Source organism: Corapipo altera, unplaced genomic scaffold, assembly GCF_003945725.1.
Source record: "Corapipo altera isolate COAL_440 unplaced genomic scaffold, ASM394572v1 239, whole genome shotgun sequence".
Lineage (NCBI taxonomy): Eukaryota > Metazoa > Chordata > Aves > Passeriformes > Pipridae > Corapipo > Corapipo altera.
The window spans coordinates 53,473-70,599 of NW_020884938.1; the positions used below are offsets into that span (position 1 = coordinate 53,473).

The 17,127-nt window shown below is 44.3% G+C and overlaps 1 protein-coding gene and 1 long non-coding RNA gene across 4 annotated transcripts; one reads left to right on the forward strand and one right to left on the reverse strand.

Annotated features, from left to right (window-relative positions):
• Nucleotides 1-134: 134 nt before the first annotated feature.
• On the forward strand, nucleotides 135-16,150 carry CDPF1 (cysteine rich DPF motif domain containing 1). Of its 3 annotated transcripts, XM_027660861.1 has the most exons (6): nucleotides 357-378; nucleotides 2,404-2,667; nucleotides 3,343-3,437; nucleotides 7,557-7,680; nucleotides 9,650-9,761; nucleotides 14,007-16,150. In XM_027660861.1, the coding sequence occupies exons 4-6, from the start codon at nucleotides 7,568-7,570 to the stop codon at nucleotides 14,154-14,156; spliced, it is 375 nt and encodes a 124-aa protein (XP_027516662.1). In that variant the 5' UTR covers nucleotides 357-378; nucleotides 2,404-2,667; nucleotides 3,343-3,437; nucleotides 7,557-7,567; the 3' UTR covers nucleotides 14,157-16,150. The 3 variants fall into 3 exon arrangements, with proteins under 3 accessions (XP_027516661.1, XP_027516659.1, XP_027516662.1); XM_027660860.1 differs by lacking the exons at nucleotides 357-378; nucleotides 2,404-2,667 and adding an exon at nucleotides 135-210; XM_027660858.1 differs by lacking the exon at nucleotides 2,404-2,667 and having other exon boundaries at nucleotides 311-378.
• LOC113955413 lies at nucleotides 4,880-6,421 on the reverse strand. Its single transcript, XR_003530543.1, has 3 exons — nucleotides 6,295-6,421; nucleotides 5,702-5,753; nucleotides 4,880-5,102 (listed from the first exon to the last, which is right to left on the reverse strand). It is a non-coding gene; the product is annotated as an uncharacterized LOC113955413 (long non-coding RNA).
• Nucleotides 16,151-17,127: the final 977 nt, after the last annotated feature.

The following is a 17,127-nucleotide window of genomic DNA, read 5'->3' on the forward strand; positions in this document are numbered from 1 at the left end:
ACAGTTCCCCCCGCACACAGTCCCGTTCCCTCCCGCACACAGTTCCCCCCCCGCACACAGTCCCGTTCCCTCCCGCACACAGTCCCGTTCCCCCCCGCACAGAGTCCCCCCCCCGCACACAGTTCCGCCCCGCACGGTTCCCCCAGCGCCCTCTGCCGCCCGCCCGGGGCCGGAGCAGCGGCGGCCGCGCGCGAACCCGGAACGGACTTGGTGGGCGCCGCGCGCCGGCACGTGCCGGGGGGAACGGGGAACGGGAACCGGGAGGGAGCCAGGGAGGAACTGGGAACGGGGGGAGGGGAACCAGGGGGGAACCGGAGCCGGGGGAACACCGGGAACGGCGGGGGGAGGGGGAGCTGCGGGAACCGGAAACGGGAACCGGTAAGGGAGCCCGGGAGAAACTGGGAACCGGGAGCCGAGGAGGGAACCGCAGAACGGGAGCCGGGGGTGGGGGGAAAGGAAACTGCGGAGGGAGGGGGACCCAGGGAGGGAACCGGGAACTGGGCGGGGGGAATCAGGGGTGAGAAACTGGCGGCTGGAGGGAGACCCGGGAACCGGGAGGGGGCGAACCACCTGCTGACCAGGGCACTGCTTGACGGGACACACACTCGGGATTCCGGGGCCAGAGGCCAAGCTGGAATATGATTTCTTTTTTTTTTCTTGGTGAGGGGTTTGATATAAAGTATATTGCTAGTTTAATTGGGTGTAGTGGCCACAGAGTGCTTTTTCTGAGGAGCTTCGCAAGTTGAGGTTTGAGCTACAGGATAGAGCCTCAAAGGGGCTGGTGAGAGGATTCCAGAGAAGCTCAGAGCTGTTTGAGGACACAGCTCTTGGAGATCCACAAAGAAGGAGCTTTAAGGAGTCTGGAGAACTTAGAGGAAACCCTTGTTTCCTGCCATATGTGGACAATTCCAGTATGAGGCTGCACTTGAACAAAGTGGTGTAGGGGTCACAGCTTTGGGTTTACAGGACCACAGAGCCATGGAAACAATCAGGACTCACTTTGAAAAGTGAGGGGGAGTAGGAAGTTTGCAAGATGTATAAGAGATGAGGTACCACCGCCTCCCTCTAAATCTGCTCTGAGAACCCAAATACATACCTCCATATTTCAGTGATGCTAGAAATGGTCTCTCTGGTTAGAGAGGTAAATCATGTGGCTTCCTTTCACACTTCATCCAGATTTGCTCTCTGAGACACATGGGTTGGTAGGAGTCTCTATAAACACTGCAAAATGCCTTCAGAACAAAGCCAGTTGTGCCTTGGGTGTGATGGACCAAATAATCTCTTAAGCTGTCTTCCAACTCTAGGCACCTATGAGCCAGAGTTGGATCTGTGTACTAGTAGTTAGTAAGGATATATAACTATATCCTTGCAATTAAAATGTATGGTTTATATAAACAGAATTTAAGACCTTGATGCTTCCGGATCTCATGCCAAAAATGTTTCCCTCCTGCCTTAATATCTCACATAAACAACAGGCAAAGTAGCTGTTATAATGGGAGCATTACATGAAATGTTCTCTTACTTTGTGACTTGCCTCAGAGTCTGTGATCTCTACAAACATGACAAGGTTACATCAAGAACCTGATGAAGGCTCCCCTAAAAGTTTTATTCCACGCAGATGTAGCAATCTGGTGTTGTTTAGACCAAAGATTTTAGTTTGATGATACTTGTATGAAAATACTTGGATTCTGCTGTTAAAGTAACTTGGAATGGAGACGTGCTCCACAGGCTTGTTGAGATGCCAAGCTCTCTAGCCTGTGCATTGCCTTTGCACTGGTCTGTTTGCTACATCTGTTTTTGCTGGCACAAAAATCAATATATATATATAAAAAAGCTGTAAAGAGCCCCAGAACTTCCAATAGATAAGCACACACCTGAGATTTGGATTAAGAAAGGAATTAGTTACCTTTGTGGTTGCAATGGTTTGGCTTCTTTGTTCTTTGCTCCAGGCCAGGATAAAGCAAGAAAGGATCAGCAGATGTTTCATTATATTCCTTTTCTCAATACCTGGTGAAAGCATTCTCACAACATTTTACTGCCCATCTAACACCTGAACCACTGCGTCCTTTAAAATCTCCTTTTCATTGCAGGCCATAGTAACTTTGCACTACACCTTCTTCCCCACCTGGTCATTTGTTTTGTCATAACTTTCCTAACATTAGTGAAGTTATTACTCACCAACCACACTTTGGGCCACGTGCAGAAAGGTAGCACACACTCAAATCTGTCACACACATCAGTATTCTTAAGCCTTACCTAGAGCTGTAGCCTGTAGAGCTGCTTGTCTGTGTTACTCCTCTCTTTCTTCTGGCACACCCTGTTCAGCCATTCCCTACACCTGTTGAAGAAACATGCTCCCTTTCACATCTGCAACCACCTAGAATGTTTGTCCTGCTGCCACAGGGAAGCCACGGAGGCTGTTGTTGAACAGCAAGGCTCGGGGCCTGCTCTGTGACCCATAGTTAGAGGGGAGCCTGCAGGGATCAGCCTGTTCCTTCTGAGCTGAGACAGCACAGCAATACCAGCACAACCCCCCCGCCCAAAGGGAAAAGTTGCTGCGATAAGTCAAGGTTAAATTCGATCTTTGGGAGAGGGAATAAGGATAAAATTCCAAATGGCCACGCTTGGTGCCATTACATTCCTGGGCTAATTTACACTGAAACCAGGGTAAGTCACCTCAAAGGAAGAGCAGGGAGGCAGCCAACAGGTGACCTGAACATGCCTTCAGGGCAGTAGCATGAGGGAACTGGAGGGAGAGAGTTGTTCCCCTGGGGATTAACTGGCAAGTAAGAAGGTTCTGCTGTTTCATCTGCTACCTGAGCAATTAGGCAACAGATCGTTTTTCTGAAGAAGGCAAGTGCATTCCTGATGTATTTAAATTTCCATCACACCAAATGCTGGCATGTACCAGGCTATGAACTCAGTGGCTCCTGCCCTTCTGCTAGAGAGCACTCCTTCCTGCAGAAAATCAAGCTGTGATTATTTTAATAGGTCATTGTTATCAACAGTGGATACTGCAGGAAAATCTTGGCAGGTAAAAGAAACAAGGATTTGATTGGAGAGGATTAAAGGTGTGTCAATGTTGGTTTTATCTGACACCCTTTCAAATTAAAGTCTGGTTTTGTTTACAGGCACTTTGTTTCTTGTGTAGTTTCTCTAGTTTATCAGTGACTCAGAAATACATGAGTCTCCTCCCCTGGAGAGGGGCTTAACTTATGCATTGTAAAGACTTGTGCTGATGAGGTTTGAAGCAATGAAAATCAGATTACTTATCTGTGCCGCTACTTTGCCACTGGCTCTGACAATTTAATGGTGATTTATTATTTCTGGCATGCCTTCCAGGCCTCTTAGCAGAGTACTCCAAGCAGAACTGCTCTGAAGTCTTCAGGAGTCTCAAGAGAACTGCACTGAGAGCCATTTCCCCACATCCATATCAGGTATCAGTTGCAGACAGCATGGAGAAACAGAGCACTATCTAACCCATGCCTTTCTTTCACTGCAGTCATTTCCTTACTATGGCCCTGAAATCTGTGTGCTTCACCCTTGGCCATGACATGTGGGCCAACTCGCAGATGTCCTGCAGCATTCTGGGCTTGACTTGGCAGGTTTCTGCTTGCTGGTTCAGTGATTGCTCCATAACCCAGCACGTGTGGGTAACTCTGCTCTCCGGAAGAGCTGGGCATGTGCTTAAAGCAAGGATGTGTTCAAGTACCTTGTGGCTTCCAGTCAAAGTGGAAAAAATTGGGCAGGATTCAGTTCTAAACAAGATGATGTAAAAGACCTGTTCAGCACATGTCAGCCAGTAAGACTTTTGACATTCCTGCTTCAGGAATTTCCAAGGAAGAGAGAGGAAGCCAGTGGTGGCACTGGTGATGATTTGGATCACTTGTGGTCATGAATTCGCCTGTCCTTGTTATGAAGGGATTAGTGCCCTAGACTTTCTCCTCAAGAGATCCTTTATCCTGCTCTGGTTTGCTAGAGGGAAACGAGTGCTCATTCATGCTTCGTGTGCCTGGGGGGGACACAGACCCCTCATGACAGCTGTCACCTCAGGCATCTTGCTAAGATGGTGTGTAGGGCCAAACCAAGGACCTGCTGTTGTGATAAGCCAACGCCTGTCTTGACTATGGGTTTATGACATAAAGACACGGTTCTTTAAGATAAAGCAAATGAGCTTTTTGGAAGTGACCCTTTGTGAAAGAGTGCGTCTTGGGACTTGTCTGCTGGGTGGGTTAGACTAAAGGGGTGAAGCACATGCAAAAACTGAAAGCTTAATACACTTGCCATTAGATATCTTTCTTCAGAAGGAGAATGCTTCACTTTGTTGTACAGCAAACTTAACTTCTGAGTGGGAGCATTCGCTCTGAAATCTGTACGTTCATTAACCTCATACCTTTAGTGACCTTAACTTTCCCAAGTGCTCATGTGTAGACAAGCTCTCAGGACAAATGATGTTCCCAGTGAAATAAAACTTGGTACAGCTGATACCAGTGACTTGTAAGCTGGGAACAAACTGGAAAGCATCATAAATTCATCTGTGCCTTGCAGGCAGGATCATATGCTTTTCAACTGGCATAGCCAAAAATCTGTTTGTACATAGATATCATTCCTTCCCAGTGGTAGTCATTGAACAGATTCTGTTCTACATGCCAATGGTCTATAAGAGAGCAGGTGTTTCTATATCTAACGCACTTCTGCTCTGAACCCATGGCTGTTATTTTGACTTGGGATCAGGACACATTCATTCCGAAGTCTATGATCCTCGCTGCCATAAATACTTTTTGGTTGTTGTTGTGGTGGTGGTGGTTCTTAGCATTTTGCATTATTTTAAAGAAAAGATCACCATTATATTCTACTCTGTTTGATTCAAGTGACTTTCCATACTCTACTTCTGTGGGGTTCATGATTTCCCCTTTTTAAAAAAGACTGATTACAAAAAATTGCACACAAGTGTTGATCTGAATCTAGTTCAGATGGGTGGGTGTCTTGGTATTGCTACTGACTACCTACAGAAAAGGTAGAGTTAGGTATGTCAGGGGGACTTAACCTGGTACTCCTGAAATGCAGGCTTCTAAGCTGAGTTTGTATATAGTTTGAAGAATCTAAATTTAATATACAGAGAGAAATAAGTAGCATATGCATGCCTTATAACTAAATGAAAAATCTGCAAGCACTTCAAAAAATTCCCTCATGCATCCCAGTGAGGTGGGGAAAACACATGATATTCAAGGGTCATATCACTTGTGAAAAAATGTCGTTTCCTAAGGTATTCACAAGGCAGATTCACTTACCAAACCAGTGTCCAGCCCCATTTGTGTTACCTTTGAAGAACTCTCTGCATTACTGAAATGCCAGGAATGGCAGTGGAAAGGCTGGTGGTAAAGGAATGATGGGGTAAGGGAGATGATTTCCAAAATGAAATCTCAGGGTTTAAAAGGCTAAGACTTTCTGAACTGGGTGTCTCTTGTGAAGCCTCTGTCACCTCTGAGGGTCTCCCTGCTCGTCTGGAACATTAGATGACAAGTAGTCACAACTCTGCTTCACCTTGCCCCTAATTCACCTTAGCAGCATATGTCTCCAAGGATTCAGTTTCACCCTGCTGGGTGGGCAGAAATAGCAGCTTACTGTCACCAAAGGGGGGATGTACAGGTCCCTCAGCTGAGCCCTGCCTTTCTGCTGGTGGTGCAATTTTGCCTCTTACCTTGTGCTACTGTTGGCAGCTGTTGGATTCCTCTGCAAGCCAATTTAGTTCCCTAGAGAAAGAGAAGGGAAAAAAAGACATTAAAAGAAGAAAAAAAAATTTTTTTTTATTTGTTATTACGTTAGTAACTAGTGTGATGTAGTAAGATTGAAATCATGGACCAAGGTGTTGGATGTTGTATACCAGCTGCCCACTCTCTGTGTTTTGGGATGTTTCAGTTTTACCTCTGGTTCCAGTCTGTAGACTGCATGGCCACCAGCTGGGCATTCAGGTTGGTGTGTGTTAGGTGTGCTTCTGGAGCACATCTTTTGGTTTTATTTTGTCTGAAACTGTCTGGTTTGTGTGCTCTAAGACTGCTCAGCGATGCAAAGCCAGTGTGGTAAGGAGGGACAGTCAGGCAATTTGTTCCTAAAGAAAACCCCTGAGCTGAGCTAAAGCACAGAGATGTGGCCTTAGTGGATTGAATCAGCTCTGCAGGGAAGGGGGAGTGGGAATGAGCTGCTGTCCTTTGGCAGGCTGTGTATGTGCTCAGCTGTGAGCACACACGACCTGCCTGCTGAGATACTGCCCAAATCTGAGTTCCTAGTGCTTACCTTCTTCAGCTTGAGGGCAGCTCCACTTCACTTAGAAAAGCTGATGAGTTGGCAGCAGAACACTGTATGCCATGCAAAGTGTGAGGGCTTTTAGCTAAAAGCTGTAGTTTTCTTGATGATTGCAAGGTGAGTGCGTCTGTACAAGAAAGTGGTGCAGGTGAGGGATGATACCCGGTTTGCAAACAAGCAACCACACTTCATTCATGGATTGGTGCAATTTTTGGGCAGGCACATGTTTAGCTGTGCTTGACAGCATTGTGTATACATAGCAAAATCGATCCTAAAAGCCTACTCGTCACACCCTGCTTTTGGAAAAGCTCAGGGTGTGACTCTCAGCTGATATTAGTGCTATTTGTGAAGGGTCAGCTCCCAAATGTAAATCAACGGCCACGATTTTAAACAAGTAATCTGTAAGCACCAAAGCTGATGAAGCACGAATTCCTGTGTTTTCTACCTGGGGACTGATAGCCTCTGCAGGGAGGGCCTGCAGTCTGCCAGAAGGAGGGACTATAGCTTTCCTGTGTGCACAATCTCTCTCTGTAGAAATATGGGGGCATCCTTCATAAGGATAAAGCAGAGTCTTCCCCTTCTGCCTGTTTTCATAAAAATTAGAGGACCTAAAGCTTTCGAAAGGTACCTGCTCCTCTGTCCTGTGTGGCTTGAGTGGGCCAACACTTTATCTAGGTGCTTCATTTCCATGGGAAGCCAGACAAGAACAGGGAGCCAGGGGTAAGCTTCCAAAACTCTTATTTGAAGGTGAACCAGAAGCAAAGAAAAACACACAGTAAATCATTGCAACTCCTGCCTTTCTGGTACCTGCCTCTTGAGCATGGTCCCAAACCCTTTCATGGCTCCCAGTCTGCAGTTTGAGGGAGGGGACAGGCATTGCAGAGCTGGATTGGGATTCTGCACAGCAGCAGACAGGGAGTCGTGTGCTGAGAAGCACTTAGGGAGTATAGATCTCATTCCAGATCAAAGCCTTGTGCTTTGCCACCTAAATTCTTTCATAGATCAGGTTCCAAGTTAATAGGTGAACCTTATGTTTACGCTCCCAGGCTGGAATTTATAGACCTATCTAGCGAATTTGAAAATTTAACTGGGATGTGGGAAACCAGCTTGATTTGGGAGAAAAGACTTTCTAATCAAGGTTTGCAATAATCAGTTTTTAACTGGATTTTAGTGTGCATAGCCAGATGTCTCAGGTCATTTTAATCTCCTTACAGGCATGCTGCCAGCTAAAAGGTTTTTTGTGTTTCTTGTAGGTAGCTTAAAGATGGATGCTCCTAAAGAAGCTCAGCCTACAGGAGAGTTCGAGTGTCAGCTCTGTGGGTTAACAGCTCCCTACACGTACTACGGGCCGAGGCCGCCAAACTCACGCTCTGTCATGTGAGTGCACTCTGGGGTCACAGACCCCATTGCTGCTGCCAGCAGCACTTTCTTGCTGTAATACTGTTGACTGCCAGCCTAGTACTTCTGGGAATAGCCCTTTCGTCACAATAGCCTCCCTCAGCTGGGCAATACATACACACAGCATGAATGAAATATGTATGCTAAAAACACTTTTTAAGAGCCATTTGACACAACCTGGAGTTAGAACAGCAGTGCTTTTTTGCATGAGTTAGACAATCCCTTGTCACATTGTATGGCATTAAAATGTGTGGATATATAGTATGTATTTACATTTTCAGGGACTGAAGCCTTTTCCACCTCTGCTAAGTAGGGTTAGCTTAACTAGAAACTATGCAGTTATAACTGGGTCTGCAGACATTAAAGTCCCCATAAAATAAAGCACTTTGCTTTAAATGCATGAGTAGCTTGGTGGAGGCCATCTTGGTCAATGAACCCGTCAGGTAAACATGGTCAGGAGCTCACTGGGACTGGAAGTCAGGCATGTACTCAGCATTTCACCCCAATAAAACCACTCAGTGTATTACAGAATGGAAACAGCTGTTGATGACCTGCTTGGGCTGTTTTCCTTGGGCAGCTGTATTTTTATAATTTCAAATCCCACAGTGCTGCTGGTTTTTTCCTCCTCTGCTCAGCAGAGCAATGGCTCACCTTTGATCAGGTCCATTCCTAAAGAGTCTGAGTTGAAGCTGAATGTGAATCTTAACTTTAGGTTATCCAAGCTCAGCATTAACATCTCAGCTTTATTTGGGTTGCTCAGATGCCAAAAGCAAAAGAATAATGCTGAAGCATATCACTTCTCTACAGGCTTATAAGAAACAGCTTCACACCCCATCTCTCTTGGCTGGCTTCCTGGCTTACTCACACATCCCAAAAGCAGTGCTGCAGGAAACCTGTGCTGGATGGGAGGGCTTGTGCAGTGGCCAGGGCTCTGCATGGTGAGGGCTACGTTAGGGCTGTGAACCTTGCAAGGGGAGCTTTGCACACGTAATCCAGCCTTTGTGTCCCAGGAGACTTGCTGACAAAGTGATCTGATGTGTTAAGATGCCTGATCTTTCCCAATAGTGGAAGGCTCTGGCCATACCATTTTTTCTTTGAGTGGGCAGGAAAAGGAGAGAGGAACGCGCTCGTGGGCACACACATACCTGTGTGTGTGTGTGCATAGGCAGGAGAAGGTAGTACGAGTTAACAGGATACCTTTTATCCATATCACTACCAGAATCCAAGTTTGACTTAAGCCCAAGAGTAAGCCGGCCTTGCTGGGTGCCCTGTGCAGACAGACACCCAACTGACTTCTGTAATATTTTGCCTGGAGCTCCCAGGAAGAGTAAGGCCGTAGTGTTTCCCAAGCAGGTTGCCAAATCATTAATAAATCCACTCCCTTAATACCCTGGAGCAACCAGTACAGTCTGTGACATAAAGTAAGCACACTGCGGGTGATTGCAAGGCTCTCTGGCAGTAGCTCCTGCTTTCAAGAGGTGGGAACCTTAGTTTTAGAGCAGTGCCATACCTAAGAGCAGTAAAACCTTTGTATTTCGTACTCACGTGCATGCAGCTTGGGAAGAGAACCTCTCATTGAAAGCTGTGCAGCTGAAACGGGAACTTGACAAAGTACTGGAGTTGGCCGTGCAGAGGAGTGCCTGCCATAAAAAGGAAGAGAAACAATTACTTTAAGGTAGAGCATTCAGAAAAACTTAGTAAGGTGACATTGAGAGGCTCACCAATTGCCCTAATTTTGGAAGACAGAAAGTGCAGTATAGGACTGAAGGCAGCTGCAGCATTGAAGAGAAAAGGAGCTGTAGAGCTGCTCCACTGCCTCATGTACAACAGCAGGCTGAGCAAATCAAGTACAAAGGGCTGATAACTTTTCAGCCTCCACAATTTCTCCCTCTTAACTGTCCCCTCCTGTGAAATCTACCCTCAAAAGCTTGAAATTGTTCTTTTACAGGGTTTTGGAAGAAGCCTATGTCATGAAGGATCCTTTCACCCCTGACAAGGACAAATTCCTCATCCTTGGCTCTCATTGCAGTTTGTGTAGCAGATCAGTGTGTGTTGGTACAGTAAGTAACAAGCAAAACAAGTTGCTTCAATCTTTTCTTTTTGTTTCAGTCCCAGTGACCTGTTAGAGAAAGATCAATCAGCAAAAACCCAAACAGCCTATTTTTAAGGCAAGCCATTCCCCCTTGTCCTCCCACTGCATGTATGTTAATTGTACATAATTGTATATTCTTGTGGATTCTGCCCGTGCTGTGCCATGCTCACTCTCTGAAGAAGAACTGAATTAAGAGTAGCAGCTGGTAGGCAACCTTAAAATGTCAGGTTTAGCCTTCCTTTTTAACAGCAGAGGCAACACAGACACATTTTGGACAAACCTGAGCACATTTAGCAATTTTCATTCCCAAATGAAATGTCTTGAATTTATGAAGGATTCAACAGATATTTCCAAGTGTGGCAGTTCAATCTGTCAGAAATACAGCATTTCAGCCTCTCAGGATCTTTGCACACAGTGTGCTTTTGTGAATGTAGGTGGGTCTTTTTCTTGTCTTGGTTTCAGTTAACCCAGGCCATGGCAATGCATAGAAGACACTTGCAGTGAGCCAAATGGAAGCCTCTTCCAATCTTTTTAACAGTCCTGCTTATTTTGCCTATTGGGGAAATATGTCAGTCATTTACTGCTTGTTATCTGAGTTTTCAAGATTCCCTTGATGGTATCACTGCATGTAAAACCTTGATTGTAAATAATTGAGAATAAATTTCTTACCCAACTGGCCAGGCCAGATAGTGAATCACACATATGACTATGGTTTCAAAATGTATTTAGCAATACTGCTTAGGTAACATTGAAAGAGATCTGCAGAAATGATAATTAGTGCTTGAAACACCCACACCACAAAGTAAGTAAACACATTCTATTCCTCTTTCACGTAGGGGAAAATTAAAAGTCCAGAGAAGTAAAAACTTATCCAAGGCAATAGAGAGAGACAAAGTTAGGATAATGTCTCTGTGGATTGGTTTTGGTTCCTGCTTATGCTTGACCCAAGTAGATCAACTCAGCCCTGGGCTGAGTGTTTCTACAACATTACAATATAAGAATTGAAGCTGAAGAAAATCATGCTTTCTTGGACCTCTTTGGCAAAGAAGCTGGACCAGTTGGAAAGGTTTTAGTGACAGGTTGCTTTCAATTTTATGGAAATTCAAAACAGTGCTAGGCTAACATGTGACAAAATAAAGACTTTTGTGACCTTAGATTTGGCAAAGGGACTGGATTTATATTCTAGCTTTTGTATCTAAGGAGGCTCAGATACAGATCAGATTTTAGGCTTTTCATGAGACAGCCCATGCTAGCAGAAGTGTATTTCCTTACAGTTGCTGTGCCAATAAAAGTCACAACTTAGCAACTGTTCTATATAGTGCTCATAAACTCACATCTTCAGATATCCTCTGAAGTTTCACTCAGTTAATTTACTCCAGTCATCTTGCAGCATGTATCACCCTGCTCAACCAACCAATCTTTTATCACAGTGCACTGGTAAGTGCCATTAGTTCTGGTCTGACTGGGAATAATTCTAATGACTATCTGTAATGTCTTAAAACCCGTTTAACCCCACAAAAAGGAAGAGAATAAAAAAGCTTTTGAAAGTCCTTGGGCAGGTTGAGTGCCCTTCTTCCTATTTCCCTTTCAGAAAAGGGGAGACAAAATTATATAATCTGACCATGTTAGTAATTTAAAACAGTTATTTCTGTTTTATTGCAATGCCTACTAAAGGTAGGAAAAGAGATGGTTTTAAGGGAAGAAAGGAGGAAGGGGAGCAAGTTTCATCCCTTATTGTTCACCTCAGCAGAAGGTGACTAACCACTGACCTTGGTCAAGAGTGTAGGTATTAAGTGATAAATGTAATACTACAGCTACTTTCCACTCAGCTTCCAGTCATGCAGGGTCAGTCCTGGACACGGACAGGCAGAACCATTCCTTTACATAGTGTGGTAAAGATACCATCCCTGTATACATTACTTTCAGACATGATTCATGTCAAAACAGAAATAAACTCCGGCAGCATGCTTTGGCACCTCAGTTTCGCCTGAATTGGACTATTAAGTTTGAAATTTCAATGGCTCCCTCCTGCCTTGGTCATGGAAAGAGGAAAACGTATTAAAGAATCATCCAATTAAACACAGAACTGCATCAGGATAATGGTATAAAACAAGGGCTTGACTCTACGTAGTGAGTTTAATTCATAGGGCATTAAAAGAAGAGTTAGGACTGAGAGAGGAGGACTGAGGGTACGTGGACCCAGCACTCAGGTGTGCAATGGTTCATAGTCACGATGTGCCTAAGTCCCGTCGGCCAAAATCAGCACCAGCTAGCAATTCTTTTCAGCCAAAAGAATGCAAGTTGAGCCCCTGTGTTTCCTGCGAGGAGCTGCATCTTAACTTTGGAGATCCCACCTGCAGGATGGGGGAACAGCCTCTCCCCTCTCTGCCATGGCCCAGGGGCCACCACTGGGAGCCTTGAGCTTACCCGGGGGCAGGGGGGCTGCAACGCAGACAACAATAGCAGGACCAACTCAAACCTAATCTCCCTTTTCAACTGGCAGCTTAACGTATTAAGGATAGCAAAAGACAAAAACCAATAGGCTCTGGAGGTTGTGTAACTGAAATCCAGTTTCAGGGCTTTTCAGAGACGAAGGCCTCACACTAGTTCCTGCATATGAAGGGGCCTTGCACCAGTGCAGAAAAGGACAACAGATGAAAGAAGTTGCTCCTCAAGCTTCCAAGTCACGTGGAAGCAGGCTGATTGTGATTTTGATATAATTACCAGCTGAATCTGCTGCTAAAGTCCAGATAGTGACATAGGAAACAAAAGCAAGGACAGAAACACAGGAATAGCCAAGCCAAGCTCCCAGAAGAAAGCCAGCTACAAATGACCATGGCAAGGGAAAAACTTTGCTATTTAGATAAGACCCAGGGAATCCATTTCTCCCCAGAAGATGTCCAGATCTATCTAAAATGATGTCTTTATTCATGCTTAAATCCCCAAGAATAATCCATCAGTAACACCAGCTCCAGCTTACCCATGAAATCCTATTTGGAATTTGGTGATCAGCACGTCAGGAGAACCATGGACGTCAGTCTCGCTGCAGGGCAAAGGAATAATACATTAATAAGCTTCTCTTCTAGTTGTTCAAACTCTATGCTGCACATAGATTAAAATATTCCATAGGTTTTGCTTCTCCCCATTCAGCAACTAACATCTGGTGACAGCTCCTGGGTGAAAAATAAATACTGGGTCTGTAGCACTTGCTGACAACCAAACCAGCTGTGAACGGAGCCTCTCTGGTCGTAGTGTCATTCCAAGGACAGTGAAAATACCTTCTGTGTGCACAGCAGCTGTTATACTTTGCCATAAAGAGTTCAGAGAAGAGGTTTTAACCAGTGAGTACATTCACTGAGGGTAAAGGTGGGTAATGGATGAAATCTCATTTGAGTTGTCTCAGCTGAGTGGAATTCATGTAGCTATTCTGGGTATTGGACACCTCTGTGACATTGATATAATAGTGATACTTTTTAGTGTTCTCCTAGGACAGTTCAGGCGCACGGATTAACAGAAGGAAGAGTAGTTTTTGGGGAGTTATGGAGAAGTGGCAGCTAAGGTCTCTGAGAGCCCACAGCCCCCTGCGTACCTACTTGGTGCTTGTGATGGCCTCCAGGCCATTTTTGTGGAGAGTGGTGAGGAAGAGAGTGCTGAGACTGCAAGTTTCACATACCAGTGCAGGAATTTGGAAGACCCTCCCAGAAGGGAGAAATCTTCATAAGCCAAGATTTAGCTTTAGAGGAAAACTTTGCTGTTTTGGTAAAACCAAAATATAATGGAATCCATTACATCTTTATTCATGCCTAACTCTCCAAGAGTAATCTATCAGCAACAGCAGCAACAGCTTACCCAAGAAATCCTATTTGGAATTCAGTCCTCAGGCCAGGAAATGCATGGATGATGCTGGAAGGACAAGGCAGCCAAAGGAGATGTGTTGCTGTTCCCTGCAGCAGGGAGCTGGTAGAGGTCACTTTAATAGGAGCAGTGGGACAGTTGATTTGGTTAGTGCTTATTTCAGGCCCAGGTTTTATTTTTCACCCAGTTAGCTCTAACCAGATCTTAGAATTATTAAGAAAAATTGCTGAAATATTCCAGCCTAGAAGAAGAATTAATTTTAGAAGAATTCTAAATATAAATGTAGTTTAATGAGACTAGAACTTAAGCATTTCTATTTTGTGTATCCTGCTAATAATGGTGTGGGGTTTTTTTACAGGAATGTAGTCTGTTCTACTCCAAAAGGTTCTGTCTCCCCTGTGTGAAGGAAAACATAAAGGCCTTTCCTTTGGAAATACAAGAAGACATGGATAAAAGGAAGCCCCAGCAGAAATCCTCCAAAAAAACACATACAAAACATAAATCCTGAAGGACCAAGAGTGACAGTTCTTTGGCTGGGGTTTCTCCTCTCTGTTCAGAGACTATCATATTGCTCCTTTTAAAGAAGTGACCTTCATCAGCTCACTACTACTGAACAGAGCCCCACATTTCCTTACCCTGGGTTGCAGCATCACCGCGCAGCAGCCGCAGGGCCAGCGGATCGGCTCCCAGGGGTGCAGGAGCTGGGAAGGAAGGCAGACGAGCCTGCTGTCACCATGGAAAGTGCTTGGAGTGAAAAACCAAACAGCAGAGGAACCAGGTCCAGTTCTACACATTTGCTACTTTGATGCTTTGTGTTGTTCTTGACACTCCTACAGTGTTATGAAAATCTGAGACACATTTAACTGGCTTAGTTCAGGATACATCCAAGAAAGTCACTATACACCAGTCGTTATCTGGCAGTGCTGTGCTGGCAAGACTACAGTAGGCAGGGAATTTAGAGCTTTAAGTCTAAAATAAAACTCTCACGAGAAAATGTCACTGATACCCATAGAAATACCTGAATTTTTCAATATGATAATTTTGATACTATCGTAGCATTGAGACTCCTGAAGGTCGGTGCTCCTATAATAAAATACCAATAAAAATACTTACAAGTCCCTTGCACTTGCAGTCACTCAACCTTCAGGTCTGTGTCAGGACAGCAACCGGGGAGGACCCTGAACACATCAAGTTTATGCTTTACAATAAAGGTGGCTTCCTTTTCACTTTCACATCAGTTAATCTGGACATAGAAGAGTTCCATTAATAAACTCAATTCTTTCTGAACTGGGCAATTAAACTGCACCTAAAATAGGGATGTCAGAAACAGTTTCAGTTAAAAAAAAGAGTAAAAAGATGTTACAGAAACAGCAGTTTCTTTAGCTCAAAAGTTAGCTTCTCAGTTATCTGTTTTGACTGTCTTAAAAGATGATTGAGGTGGCTTTTACGTTAAACCACAGTCACACACCCTAAGGATATGTTTAGAAAGCTCCCTAATCACAAAATCACCTTTTTTACTCAAGTTTTTGTTGGTCATTGGTTCAGAACCTGTTACTGCATTGGTTAACATCTCTTTTTTTTTCAACTCATCCATACATATAATTTGTCATAGGACAAAATCTAAACCTGATCATTTTAGTAGAATGAACATGTCTCTGTTAAAAGAAGTCATCATTATTTCAATGAGTTATTTTTAGGTATTAGGACATTTGAGTGTCCTAAAATCTTTCTTTTTTCTGGACTTAGTATTTTGGTGTCCTCTGTTAAAGACTGGAATTTCTTGCAGTGACTAGAGGAGCAATAATGGACCTATTAGTAGCCTTTTTAAGCTCTAAGTGCTTTAAGACATAAAATATATATATGTCTCTAATTGTGGGGAAAAAAGATCCATGTTAGAAGTCAACATTTCAGATACCTTTTTGCAGTGGGTTCCTTTCCTGGAAATAAAAGATTAGCACAGAACATTAAATTCACTTTTAAAAATACTTTATTTTTCTTACAACCATTAAGGCAAAACCGTATTTCAAATTAAGGTTGTTTACATTCAGTCTGAAAGGATTACTTTTTTTAAAGCACATAGGTTCCTACCAGTCTCTATACAAACACTGTGAATTCAACCTCTTATTTTTAAAGAAGACAAAAAAAATCAGAATGTAAAAAAGAAAAAAAATGTTTAGTTCAAGTTTTTTCATCCTAGATCAGTAGGCTGGTAAGGTTTGAGAAGTGTCATTGTATTTAGCTAAATGTAACTTTTACATTCACAAGTGCAAGATACATTTTCTTTCCTAAAAATCCCTGTGAGACCAGAGCTTTCATTTGTCCTTGGAAGTGTCATTTGCATTGTTCTGACAGAGAGAAACTTGGGAACTTGGCTTGAATTAGTGGTTTTTGCTGGGAAACAAGCATTCCATGAGAATTAGCTTTGACTACTCCATGCAAGAAATGTCTGCTCTTTCTAAGTTCTGTGTTTACTGTAATTAAATGTACCCAAACCTCTAAAAACAGGTGACTGGAAACAGTGAGCTGGTTGGTGGATTTTTTTCCTCTTTAATATTGCTATTTTGATTTAATGAAACACTCATTAGCTCTAGAGATTAGGGTTTGGCAGCATTACAACACTGTGCTTTTTCTGTGTCATACCAGCTAACAGACCAGTTAAGATGTGTGAGGGGGCCTTAACATCGTGACGTAATTAAGCTGTGGTGTTGCATTCCTAAAGAAAATTCTGAGCAAGTAGGAAACAGCAGGAGCCACACAGGATGCAGCTCACCCCAGAAGCTCCTAAGCCAGACTTTGTCCAGCTGCCAAGGGGGAGTTCTTGTGCAAACACATCCTGCTGGAACGCTGATTACATTGGTTATCGCCACAGAGGCAACCGAAGCCACGGATGTTGCTCCTCTCCTGGGGGCCAAGGCACTGTGTCCCGTGGGGACGTGCTGTGTGGGGACAGCGCTGTGTGACGTGTGGGTGAGTCACCCCCGGGGTGTGGAGCCCTGCAGCACATCTCAGACGGGCTGAGGACGCCGCGCTCCAGGCGGCACGACGGCAACACGACGGCAACACGCTGCTCGTGTGCTGCCAGTATGTCCGTGGGTCAGGATTCTCCACCCTGCCAATCTCTTTTCTTTCAAGTGTAAAGAATGCCATGAAACTCCGTGCTCTGAGCATAAGGCTGGTGTCCTTACCACGATAGGGATTACGGTACCTGCATATCCAACCTGAGAAAATATACCAGAATACTGAAAAACAACTTCAAGTACCTTTTGCTTGATCTTGCAGTCCTTACTAAAGGTCCAGCCTGTAATCAGAGTAGTCTCTTTCATGCATGCTGCCTATCCCCTGGCAGAGGCAGCTCATCTGGAACTGAGGTCCTTGCAATAGGAATTCTGTATTGAAACATCCTCGCAATGGAATCTGACAAGATCAACTGACACAATCGGTGAAGGAGCTCAAGGAAAAAAAACCACCCCAGCTTCAGA

Excerpts from the sequence above, each read along its gene's own strand:
- CDPF1 (XM_027660860.1), top strand. The coding sequence starts at position 7,568 with ATGGATGCTCCTAAAGAAGCTCAGCCTACAGGAGAGTTCGAGTGTCAG. Across the intron at positions 7,681-9,649 it reads CCAAACTCACGCTCTGTCAT|GGTTTTGGAAGAAGCCTATG; the intron begins GTGAGTGCACTC and ends GTTCTTTTACAG. Across the intron at positions 9,762-14,006 it reads GATCAGTGTGTGTTGGTACA|GAATGTAGTCTGTTCTACTC; the intron begins GTAAGTAACAAG and ends GTTTTTTTACAG.